General features: G+C 39.9%; 2 protein-coding genes across 22 annotated transcripts in view; both read right to left on the bottom strand.

The window, feature by feature from the left end:
• Positions 1–5,134, bottom strand: part of LOC110502424 (baculoviral IAP repeat-containing protein 6) — a 140,767-nt gene extending 135,633 nt beyond the window's left edge. For all 20 annotated transcript variants that reach the window (XM_036959768.1, XM_036959775.1, XM_036959781.1 and 17 more), the window contains exons 1-2: positions 4,683–5,134; positions 1,118–1,299 (exon numbers count right to left, since the gene is read on the bottom strand). In XM_036959768.1, coding sequence (XP_036815663.1) covers positions 1,118–1,299; positions 4,683–4,893 — 393 coding nt within the window. In that variant the 5' untranslated portion in view covers positions 4,894–5,134. The remainder of the gene's footprint in view (positions 1–1,117; positions 1,300–4,682) is intronic.
• A 778-nt stretch (positions 5,135–5,912) lies between these two features.
• LOC110502425 (protein YIPF4) lies at positions 5,913–9,274 on the bottom strand. Of its 2 annotated transcripts, XM_021580451.2 has the most exons (7): positions 9,178–9,269; positions 8,737–9,044; positions 7,979–8,132; positions 7,661–7,832; positions 7,450–7,527; positions 7,166–7,279; positions 5,913–6,956 (listed from the first exon to the last, which is right to left on the bottom strand). In XM_021580451.2, the coding sequence occupies exons 2-7, from the start codon at positions 8,819–8,821 to the stop codon at positions 6,819–6,821; spliced, it is 741 nt and encodes a 246-aa protein (XP_021436126.1). In that variant the 5' UTR covers positions 8,822–9,044; positions 9,178–9,269; the 3' UTR covers positions 5,913–6,818. The 2 variants fall into 2 exon arrangements, with proteins under 2 accessions (XP_021436126.1, XP_036815685.1); XM_036959790.1 differs by having other exon boundaries at positions 8,737–9,274.
• Positions 9,275–13,166: the final 3,892 nt, after the last annotated feature.

Genomic DNA, 13,166 nt, shown 5'->3' with positions numbered 1-13,166 from the left:
GTGTGTTCAAATAGTTCAATTTAGAAAGTTAGTGTAACCAGGTGCTACAAATACCATAAGGTATGAGATAAAGAACATGAAACAAGGATGAGTGCCATCATTAACTATTTCAGGGGTGTAATGGATTGATTCCTATCTTGACAGTTGCACACGTAGCACTTTTTTACACAAATCTGTGGCACTTGCACAGGCCAAGCATTGTCATTCAAACATAAATACATGGGAGTGGTGGATTCTCCACGGTTAGCATGTGTGTTCGCTCACGGTGGACCAGTCTTTCTACATTTCTAAGCAGACCTGTCGAAGGGATTGTGTGATCTTGAAGCTAGGTAGACAATGCTTGCAGTAGTGTGACATAATTCAATTATCAATATCTGTATCCTAATTTGCACTCACAACAGTAAGAATTTGGGCTGTTCACAAAAACTAGTATCGCAATATTTGTTCCGTGATAAAAATGAAAACACAAAGCAGACCTAACTCTTAACCTGCTGTATGTACAATAGTGTGCTATAGCTTGGAAGATAAATACATTTGACTCCGGATAACAATAAAGTGATCTGAATCTTAACATAATGCAGTAGAGCTGTTTTCCTTAAGAAGTTAACACACAAAGCAGATTTTTCCTGCCACGATACTGAGTATTATGCTAACATCGTCACGGCCCTATTTAGAATGTATTAAGAAATACATTTTTTGTTGTAAGATGACAATCAGCCAAAGTAGCAAGTTACCTGTTTTTGAGCATTGTTGTTTGTTGTGTGTGGTACTAGAAGACAATTGTTAAAGATACAATTGTCTGCCACGATACTGAGTATTATGAGTATTATGCTAACATCGTCACGGCCCTATTTAGAATGTATTAAGAAATACATTTTTTGTTGTAAGATGACAATCAGCCAAAGTAGCAAGTTACCTGTTTTTGAGCATTGTTGTTTGTTGTGTGTGGTACTAGAAGACAATTGTTAAAGATACAATATGATGGTTAGTGATTCTATCAATGGGTTTTAAAACCCTATCAATGGGTTTAAAAAAACTCAAATGTGAGTTTGGCAACTTTTCCAAGTGCTATGTACGAGTGCGTTTTATGTCATGCGTCAGTGGCTGGCTCTCTTACCTCTGTAACAGGCAGCTCTAGCTGGACCATGTCCTCTGGTTTGGCCACGGGGGCCTGCAGGGCTGTGTCCAGCAGCAGGATACCGTTCAAGTCCTTTCTGCAGCCCACTGCGTAGTCGTCCACGAAGAGGACCTTGTCTACCGCAGGGAAGTACTGACACCTAACACGGCCTCCAGGTTTAGCTAGGAAACACAAACATCAGGGTATTAGTGTAGCTACTAAGACCTAGCATTAGCTGGACTTTTGTCAGATTATAACTCCATCATGTTTACCAGATAATAAAATATACTTTTAAGTTAGTCTTTGAAATATTGATGAACTAAACTGCAAATTGCTTGTTACGTTCACAATATTTGCACAGAAATATGGAAACCCTATTAATATCTCACAAAACTTGATTTGTTTCAATTATACCATCTCCTCAAAAAATAATGCTTTATTGCCCTATCGGGTAGCCTTATTATTGTTACTGTAAAGATACTTACTCACAATGAAAACAATTTCCCAAACAACCCTTAACACTTTTGTAGCATCTACTATGTTACTAACACTTCATTATGTGCTGTAATGTAAAATGCTAGGGTAATGCTAATTCAACCTGGTTCAAGGTAATCACCATTCCTATTATTCTGGGAAACAAGGATGAACAATTGGCTACATACAGTGCATTTGGAAAGTATTCAGATCCCTTGAATTTCTCCACATTTTGCTACTTTACAGCCTTATTCTAAAATTGATTTTTAAAACATTTCTCAATTTAAACACCCTATAATGGACAAAGAAAATACAGGGTCAGAATTTTGTTTTACAAATGTATATAAAAACAGAAATAGCACATTTAAAAAAGGATTCAGACCCTTTACTCAGTACTTTGTTGAAGCACCTTTGGCAGCGATTACAGCCTTGAGTCTTCTAGGTTACGACGCGGCAAGCTTGGCACACCTGTATTTGGGGAGATTCTCCCATTCTTCTCTGCAGAGCCTCAACTTCTGTCAGGATGGATGGGGAGCGTCACCACACAGCTATTTTCACTTATCTCAAGAGATGTTCGATCAGGTTCAAGTCTGGCCTCTGGTTGGGCCGCTCAAGGACATTGAGACTTGTCCCGAAGCCACTTCTGCGTAGTCTTGGCTGTGTGCTTAGGGTCGCTGTCCTGTTGGAAGGTGAACCTTCTCCCCAGTCTGAAGTCCTGATCGCTCTGGAGCAGGTTTTCATCAAGGATCTCTGTACTTTTCTCCCTTCATCTTTCCCTCGATCCTGACTAGTCTCCCAGTCCTTGCTGCTGAAAAACATACCCACAGTATGATGCTGCCACCACCATGCTTCCCTGTAGGGATGGTGCCAGGTTTCCTCCAGAAGTGACGCTTGGCATTCAGGCAGGCTGTCATGTACCATTTACCGAGGTGTGGTTCCATCTGGCCACTCTACCATAAAGGCCTGAATGGTGGAGTGCTGCAGAGATGGTTGTCCTTCTGGAAGGTTCTCCCATCTCCACAGAGGAACTCTGGAGCTCTGTCAGAGTAACCACTAGGTTCATTGTCACCTCTCTGATTTAGGACCTTCTCCCCCAATTCCTGTTAGCCGGGCGGCCAGCTCTAGGAAGAGTCTTGGTGGATCCAAACTTCTTCCATTTAAGAATTATGTAGGCCACTGTGTTCGTTGAGGACCTTAAATGCTGCAGAAATGTTTTGGTACCCTTCCTCATATCTGTGCCTCAACACAATCCTGTCTCAAAGCTCTATAGGCAATGGCTTGGTTCTACCTCATAGCTTGGTATTTGCTCTCATAGCAAAGGGTCTGAATAGATCTGTTTTTATTCATTTACACATTATGTCATTATGGGGTATTTGTTTGTAGATTTATGAGGATTTTTTTTTATTTAATACATCTTAGAATAAGGCTGTAACAAAATGTGAAGAAGCCAAGGGGTCAGAATACTTTCCGAATGCACTGTACAAACTTTATCAGTCCAAACTCAGAATCAAATATGCTTCCCAAAAGTAACATGTTGTTGTGATATCACATTTATTTTGAGTGCCTATTTTCTGCATTTTTCAGGCCGATTTCAGTGTCCATGCAAACAGGCTTATTACGGATATCATTATTTTTGCAAAGCATGTCAACGTTTTAATTTAACTATTAGATTTATCTGACAATACACCATCGCATTGTTGTGTGCATGTAACCTTACTCTCTAATAATTGCCTTATTGTGGGCATACAACGCAGTGTTAACCAAACTCAGACCTCGGGACCCCAAGGGATGCATGCACGTTTTGGTTTTTCACATAACACTAAACAGCTGATTCAAATAATCAAGTTTTCATTATTTGGATCAGATGTGTAGTGCTAGTGCAAAAATCGTCATCCCACAGTTCCTCCCACCAGCCAAGTCTGCATTCAATGTAGCTACAGATGGGGGGGTCACGTTGAAGAACAAACACTAATGTTTTCTATTGTTTGGCATCGTCAAATATAAATTGTCACAAAAACTAAAGCCAAGCCTATTCACTTTCGTCAACCATTTTCCACACAAAATGTTACAGCTACAATACTAACTTAACGTTATTAGCTAACGTTAGATTGCCAACAGACATTGCATACTTTATTGTTCTGCGTAGTAGGAATAGCTACACGTCATAACCTTTCTAGCCAACTAACGTTACCTAACTAGATCAATATTCTACAACAAACTAACGTTACCTAGCAAGCTTGCTAACATTTACTGCGACACATGTATGCACGGTGCTGGTGATCATCGATGAATTTACATATTAGCTAGTTAACGGTTTTAGCTATGTAGCCAACTAACGAATGTGACTTCACAATGTCAGTAATGTAAACTAGCCTTCAAGCACTTTCTTTGTAGATAGCTATCTAACATAGTTAGCCAGCAATCTCACAATGCACATTTTGCTTCCTTGGCCCAACACAGCCAACGAAACGAGTTAGCTCACTAGTAATGTTAGTGTCATCACAATTAACTAGGTAACTACCACCGAATACAATCTAACTAGGTAACTAACATTAACGTTAGATATCTACATGTTACTTACCCTATTGATAGAGGCTACATATTTAAGCAAGATAATGTGCCTAACTAGTTAGCTATGATGACAACGATTGATTGAATGTTGACAAAACGTTATACACCGTTAGCGGGTTCGCTAGCTTTGCGGCCAGTTCATGATCAGAGAGCTGTTTTCATAACAAATCGCTAGTTAGCTAACGTTGACGCTAGCTAGTTAGCAAAACGTCTTGACAACAAGACGATTCTTAAGACATTTAGCTACTTATGTATTCAAGTGTTTTTTATATGAATCGGATAACAAAATATATTTGTTTAGCAAGTGAATCAGTAGCTAAATGTCAGAATTCACGACAAATTATAAAATGTATATTTATTTGCTAACTAACTTAGCCCAAGTCAACCACCACAGCAGGCCCAATGTAACGTTACATTGTTGACCAGTGTCGTTTCATCTGATAGTTATGACAATCACCTGATTGCTAGCTACCTAGCTAACTAACTAAACCAGTTAGCTAGTTCCTTGGCCTTGACTTACCATGCAAGGCCGAGGCCTGGAGAATGGCCCCTGAAGTGCCGTCGATTACTTTTATACTGCCCCGGCTAGTAACAGCCAGGATAGCGTTAAGGGCCGGGTGGTAGGAAAGGCTCCGCAGGCCCTCCTCGTCGCAACGAAGGCAACCGTCTCTCAGTACAATCCAGTCTGAGGAGGTGGACGAGCAGGAGCCCGGCGAGGCCGCGGCCGCCATCTTTATTTATTTTCCCCGTTCCCTTCTGTTTTGTAGGAAGTTCCCGTTTATACGAGTAAGATTAATAATTGTAAACGCTTAATCCCAAACTACCGCTCCTCTACTACTGCTGACTCTCCTTCTGCGGCTTCTGTTCCTCCACCGGTTACCGCAGCTGTAGCTATTCACCATCAGTACTGAGAAAGCTACGAGCGTTGCACTCAGATGAACGTCAGGTAAACGGAACTAGCGTAGTGCTTGGCTATCACGCGACACCAGAGAGGGCACTGCGATGTTGACTCCGGAGTACAGACAGAGAACCTCTTTGGATTACTGTTTTGTGAATGTTATTATTTCCCCACTGTTTGTTGTGACTCCCATATATATAAATTACTAGCTATGTGAGTTATATGTAATTATGACTATTTTGTTTTTGATTCAGCCCTTGCCTGATGTTGGGATATACAGCAAATCCCCACCCAAGAACCCCGAAAAATAAACCGTAAAACCCATCGCCCAGTGGTCCCTATAACATACCGCGCAACAGCAAGCAAGCGAACGAACGAACGCCCCCCTACTGTACAGTTAAACAATCGGTCTGTTGAGTTTTAGCAGCCCACCAAGATCTTTTATCACTTGTAAAGCCCTTGAATACGGACACCAAATAACACAGAAATTGGCTTGAACCGCATTACTGTAAAACCAATGCACATTTCCGTTCCTCCTTTATCACTAGAAACCATATGCATACTTTATTTGCGTTTATCTGATATCCTATTTCAGATGTACTCTGTAATAACGATTATGATCTAAATGGCACATTTCAAGAACAAATGAACAGTATTTGTTCTAAATGCTTATATACAACAATGTGTCAGCACAACACACTAACAATATTTTAAAAAATGTAATGTTTACAGCTAATAATTCATATTCTAATTACTGTAAATACCACAACTTGAACCCCGCCAATAAATCCTACATTAAAGCTTGGGTGTGAGTTTTTTTTAACAGGCATGCAGATTAATGATAACATTTTACATATGAGAGGGAATGTATTTTAAAATATCTAGTACAGTACAACAGTTATATGGACAATTATGTTGATAGCTTTTAACCCCCCCACTGTGAATTCATTATAAATATCACTATTGTTCCAGGTCTAAAAATGTTCCACAATTGTATAACATGTTCTGATACTATCAGGTCTCCAACACATTAAGTAGTTATACGTACAATCGATACAAGGAAGTTGTCTGAAAATATACATCAGTTCAATAAAAGATTAAACAACTGTATAAAACAACTAATGAAAGGCACCACACTTTAATAGACTGTTTTATTTCACTCAAACTGCCCATCTACTGGCCTACCCAGGCTGAAATTCATAAGTTAAGAAATAAAGGTTTGTAAAAGGTGCATAAAATGACAACTAAATAACGCATAACAGTATGTTAAATCCACTACCTTACAAAATAATGGTGGAACCTCAGTTAGGGGTTGACGTCTTTCTTAACCCCTTGGTTCTAATTGAACATTTGTGCACTGTATTTGGCACCACCTTCCTCTATGGAATAAAAGCATTAACAAAAATCTGTGTGTCCCCAACATGATTACCAAAACCAGATTTCACACCCTAATTAAATAATTATATGATGCGAATGCAAACCAGGGTTCTAATTACAATTAAATCTGAATGCAGCCTTACACTATACGCTGCTTTTTAATGAGCAAAGAGGTAAGGGGCACATTTAAATACACTGACGTAACATATACCCTTATCCCCACAGTCTAGGATTGTAAACAGAGATAAAAGAAGAGGGAGAAAATAACCTTTTAAAAAATCCATGTTCCTTATTTTCATTGTGGAATGAATCCTTGTGTGTCTTTTCACAGTGCTTTGTGTCAGTCTCCAACCAAAGTGCCGACAGTAGCCATTTGTCCAATCAGACCCCAGTATATAGTGACAGGAAGTAGATGTACAAAAGGAAAATAGGGTATATGAGAAGAGGCTTCTTGGTTTTGAATTCATTCCCAACAAGTAGAGAAGCAGCACTGTAAGCAGCCCAGAATACCCCAAAAAGCTGGAAAATGAAAGACAGTTGACAACTAATAAACACTCATATCTGATTTAAGAGTACATTTGTATTATCAACAAAAAAAATCTAAAGATGTTCAAAAGCTTTGAATATGTTAGCGTATGTTAAATCAAATTTGCAGTGCTGAATTAGAGATTAATTTTTGTGGAAAATGTGAGAGAATAAATGTTGATTATCTTTGCTGATGTGCTCACCTTTATTAGTGTAGAAACAACATCAAAACCCCCAATGACCAAAAGCAAGGGAGCTATAACGATGAGCGGGAGTAGAGAGTATCCAATCACTCCAAGGACTTGTCCATAAGACACCTATCCGATATAAAACAATGCAAGTCAGTGTTTCACAGCATGCCACATCATTCATGTTGTAATAGGAAGCAAATTCACATCCAGAGGCATGTACAGTATCAAGTAAGAGAAATGTACTACTCATCAAGACTAGGAATATTAATTATTTAACTTAAAAAGGTGGCGCTTACCTCACCACCGAGAACACGAGCCAGCAGAAAGATTGTTAAAGATCCGAATATCCAAATGGTAATTATCCAAGACACAACCTTAGGAAATAAAATAATGCAACAAATAATTAAAACAACTTTCAAGCTGAAAATTGTGACATGGTACCAAAGGACACATTGTTTTGGTGTGATCTGAGAAGAAAATAAATCACAGGTTGTCCTGCCGCCTCACCCTGAACTGTCCGTAGATGGAGATCATGGAAAACAGGAGCACTACAGCCAGAGGACCCCAGAAGTCAGGGTTGTCCCTCACAACCTGCCGGTTGAAGCCCAAGGAGGGCATTGGCATCAGCACACAGCGGATCTTGTAGTAGATGTCTTTCAGGTCGATGTCCAGCTCCTCCCTAATCATACAAGCATATGAGAGAGAACAGGAGCATCATGAGATATCAGCACATTTAGTTAGCAGTGATGGACAAATTGGATGTCAGTGTCATTTTAATATCAATGTGCATGGACAAAGAATGGGTTTCTTGAAGAAGGTACTTACAGAAGAGGTTTGTTGTCTTCTGGGTCATCCTCGTCTACTTCCAGTAGCCAGCCATAGCCTCGTTTCCTCAGGAACGTGGTTGCATATGGGTCTTTTGCATTGTCGCTGCCCATGTTCAATTTAACATCTGGGGCATCGATAGTACCACTTAGATCTGAAGGGAATTTAATGTAAACGATTATTGGTTCACATATAACATGCGTTGAATTTCTGTATTGTTGAACTGTACAGTATATGTTCAAGGTTTCCAAAACCGTATCACAATTAAGGATACCTTTTTTCCCCTCGATAGATCGTTTTACACTAAACCAAATCACCTCAGTTAAACAAAAAACGGACGTAGAATGACGAAAATAATTGTCCCCCTGTTTGTCCTACTGTCTAAATGATATTCAACTTTATTTACTCAAATCAGCAATACATGCAACTAGTGAAAATATACTTTTGAGTTATGTATTACGCGTATCTTTAGAAGAATATAGTTAGACAGATGGATTTACTTCAGTGATATAGCTAACGTTAGCTAGTTGGATTGCTAACGCTAGCCTAGCCGTAAAAGCTGCAGAAGCTGTCAAATCTCTCTGAACCACTACGTAACTTGACAAAATTGACAACACTATGACTCAAGGTTAGTTAAATACTTGAATTAAATGTCAAGCTATCAGAATGGCGTGTTGACAAATACGGTAGCTAGCTAGCAAGCTAACTAAAATGAATATAAAACACATATGACAGTTTTCACGGCCTGCTAACATTACCCTCAGCTTCAGTTGACGAGACGAAGGTAAAATCTCCGTTGGTGGGAGACAGCTGCATTGTTGATGTTGTGCCAACAACCTTCATGTCCTAAGAACTGACATTTAAAAGGCGTTTCAATTAATAACCTGCCACAAGTAAATAGAACGTTGTCAATGACGGGCTTCCCTTAATTTGTCACGATTATTCCATCTTGTTGTTGAGGTATCGTTTGGTCCCACCCACTGAGGTCCGACAACACACACAGCCAGAGATATTGGTTTCCACTGGTTACCACAGCCACTAAGTCAAATTGGCTATATCGAAATAACTGATGAAAACAAAAATTTGTTTTTTGGTTTTCATTTAACGTCATGGTTAGGCACAAGATTAGCCATATAGTTAGAGTTAGTTCGAGTCAGATTTTCAGAAAATAAATTGTAGAAATAGTCGGGATTTATTACTTTTTGGCTGTGGTAACTAGTGACGACCAGCGATATTACAGAAAGAAGGAAGTGTGAGGCTGGTAAAGACGACACGTCAAATCCCAACACGGCAGCAGAAAAACTCGCCATCTAGTGATAGTTGGACTCCCGCCAGCAATATACAACATGACACTTAAAAAAAAGATAACCACTCCTTCCTTTGTCGTCCAAAACACTCCCCCCATATGGTTGGCTGATCAGAATAGAAAGACCAATAGTATCAGCTCGTTGTGAACTCATTTGCCATTAAAAACGAACACCTGTTAGCTCTGTTATTGCTCAGTCATTCTTATCGTTGTTAGCCCATTCAATTCGTGGGTAAGTATTTCGGGAAATGGCTAATGGTATTTTATATTCATGAAAGCATGTTCTTATTTCAAAATCACATTAAAATGCGTTTACAAGTAACTTCGCTATGCCATAGCTGCGATTTGTTTTGCCGACAGGGTTGGGGTAAAAATACTTGCATGCAGGAGCGCAACTTTCACTGGGGTTACATGTCCCTCTCTCATTCTGAAATCGCATTCCCCAGTTGTATCATTGGAATGTGATACAAAGCCAGGCAACGGTGTGCTTCAGGACCATGAGGAGGCCTCTGAGTGGTCGGGTAGGCTGTTTGGAGTGTTTATCTGGCTGGATAAAACTCATATATTAGTAAATGGTCACTCTCAACCAACCTAGAATGCTTTTCCAACCGTTTTGAGGGAGTTCCCACATATGCTGAGCACTTGTTGGCTACTTTTCCTTCACTCTGTGGTCCAACTCATCCCAAACCATCTAATTTGGGTTGAGGTCGGGTAATTGGAACTCAGCACTCTCCTTCATGGTCAAATAGCCCTTACACAGCCTGGAGGTGTGTTTTGGGTCATTGTCTTGTTGAAAAACAAAGGATAGTCCCACTAAGCAACAACCAGATGGGATGGCATATCGTTTCAGAATGCTGTGGTAGCCAAGCTGGTTTATTGTGCCTTGAATTCTAAATAAATCACTGACTGTCACCAGCAAAGCACCCCCACACCACACCTCCTCCACAATTCACGGTGGGAACCACACACATGCAGAGGCTGAGGCTGGAGCGAGGGGGGGTTGATAGGGTAAGCAGGTCCAGGGAGGAATCCAAGGGAGTAGAAGCGTAACTGACTGAGCCGAGATTACGATCTGGCAGTGTGGAAGTGTCAGGACTGAGTATTTGTTGAGGTCTTGATTATGGAATGAGTTGCAGCTGATGGGGATCTGCTCAGACTTCAGCACACCTGTCTACACACACACACACACACACACACACACACACACACACACACACACACACACACACACACACACACACACACACACACACACACACACACACACACAGGGAAAGAGCACTGCACTGGGGGAGGAGGCAGGTCAAAGAGATACAGGATGACCAGTAGAGGGCATTGCAGGAGCAGATGTGACAGGCGGTTATGAAATAAACCAAAACAAGGCTATCAGAGCATCACCCACCACTTTACAATGTGAGCTGAAGGCAGTATGCATTTTGAAAGGTGTGCTTAATTGTTTGAAACATGAATGTTTTATTTTATATTATGAGGCATAACTTACCTTGCTTCAAAGTAGTGTGATGGAACATTTTATGTTTGTGCTTTTCTAATAACCAATTTCTGTGTTCATTTAAGTGACTGATTGAATGAATCCTCACTATCAGTATCTGCAATTTGGCAGTACGCACAGACCCTTGTTTTGAGAACAAAAGATATCTCAGTTTCATGGTCTCAGCTTAGGGAGAAGAAGCCTCATGATGGATTGGTCGGTCACATGAATGAAGCAAACGTTAATGATAATTCATTATGAAAGATGAATAAGCTAAATCATGCAAATGTAACTTGTCGGCAGTATATAAGAGAACTAACGGGACTGCCCCGGGAGAGCTCACTTCAGACCGGTACTTTATGCATCTAATTTTGACTGTGACCTCTCCAGCAAGTTGTTAATAAACAATGATTCATTCATGAGTGTCCCAGTGGGTAGAATTTCCACGACAATTTGGCATCAACGAACAGGATGATGGATTCTGCCTGCGGAGCTTTTCAGTGGGGGTCTGCGAGGAAAACCGGTGGCGCATTTTAAGAAGTGTCTGACCAAAAGAGCACGAGGACCCGCCCAGACCCTTACTGTAAGCTGCAGAGGAGACACGTCATCTGCGAACAATTGAAGGACACGGCGATTGAATTTCAGTAAGAAAATGTAAATTAATTTGAATAAAAATAGAAACAAATTAATAACAAAACCAATAAAACTAAACATACAAATGGAGGGTACCACTAGTCTTGAGTCAAATAATAGCATGAAGTGAATTTGGATGGGAGTTGTGTGAGTGTAGTGAATATGGATGTGAGAGTTGTGTGAGTGTGGAAAGTATTAAACTGATTGACATTAGGATAATAACAGATTGAAGGTTGGCTATTAAGCTGATTGAAATTTAGATAATTTACAAATTTCAATATCTTAAGAAATATTAGTTAAGTGATTGAAATTTGGATAATAAGCTGGTTTAAATTTGGATAATAAGAGGTTTGAAATTTAGATAAGAGATATAATTACTATTAAGTACTGAGTGAAAATGTGCGTGTTATTCTATATGTATGTGGCAAGACTGTACAATCAGTAGTTTATGACTACATGAACTGCTGAGACTATAGACACTGAGAGACTATAGAAATGAAAGACTAGAGGGTATAGATACTGTAGAGACTATGGCCACTGTAGAGACTATAGGGGAACCTTGGCAGTGATACATATGACTAAAGAAGGCTAGAGCTAGTCTTATAGACAAGACTAGAGTTAGTGCAAGTAACAGTACCATGGAAAGCCCCACTAACAGCTGTCTGTAGGCATTTATAAGAGAAGTGTCTACGTGGTAATAGCACAAGGTGCTCTTCTATATGCATAGAAAGATACATATGGTGCATAAGAAGTAAAAACAGGAGAATCATTGAAGATGCACATGGGGTAATAAGGGAGATTACAGAGTGTGTTTGGGAATAGTACTAAGTGAATGTGAGAGTTGTGTGAGTGTGAAAGAGGTGTGTTTTTGAATGAATACCCCAACCAGTTCTGTGAGCTGAGTTTCGATCTATAATGTTATCAAGGGGTTCCGTCCACCACCGCCCATCATAGTCTGGGTCTACTAGCACGAGGTGTTATTATATATGTAAAGGATGTAGGGTCAAGAGAACTGTTGAAGAAGCATATGGTGCATAGGATGTAATGATAGAAAAGTCTATGTTGTCTGAGAAACACTGATGAGGTGTTATTGTAGGCATTTAGGAATCGTTGAAGATGCACATGGGGTGGTGTGGATGTGAAGACATGAAAGGAGAAAGTACTATTACCGAATATGCTGTATGAATGTATAATGGGTTACTAGAGATTTGACGAAGTAACAATAGAAATAATAATAATATACAACTTGCACACCCACGTAAGTGGTGTTAAATGTATTGGGATAAATTAATAATATAATGGGTTTCTACATTTTATAAAGTACAAATGTATAATGGGTTACTAGAGTTTAACTTGCTAGGCTAGGTTGAGACTTATTATGGGCAGAGCAGGCCATCTATAGGGGACTGATAAACAGTGCCAGCCCAGTTATTGTGAAAGTTGATCCCAGAAAGAGACTCTAGTCTCAAGAGCTACCTTAGAAAGGATGCTCCCTCAAGTTTATCTCTTACATTCTGAATTGGCAGATGTATTTTATAAATTCAGAGCATTACATGTCAGTCTTAAAATAATATACTTTTTTAAAATTTAATTTGACCCCTTTTTCTCCCCAATTTCGTGGTATCCAATTGTTGTAGTTGAAAGTCATGCGTCCTCCGATACACAACCCAACCAAGCCGCACTGCTCCTTAACACAGCACGCATCCAACCCGGAAGCCAGCCGCACCAATGCGCCGGAGGAAACACCGTGCACCTGGCCA

This window comes from Oncorhynchus mykiss, chromosome 23 (assembly GCF_013265735.2).
Source record: "Oncorhynchus mykiss isolate Arlee chromosome 23, USDA_OmykA_1.1, whole genome shotgun sequence".
Classification (NCBI taxonomy): domain Eukaryota; kingdom Metazoa; phylum Chordata; class Actinopteri; order Salmoniformes; family Salmonidae; genus Oncorhynchus; species Oncorhynchus mykiss.
Note: the sequence above shows the minus strand (reverse complement) of the source record. Positions and strands in the feature narration are given on the sequence as shown.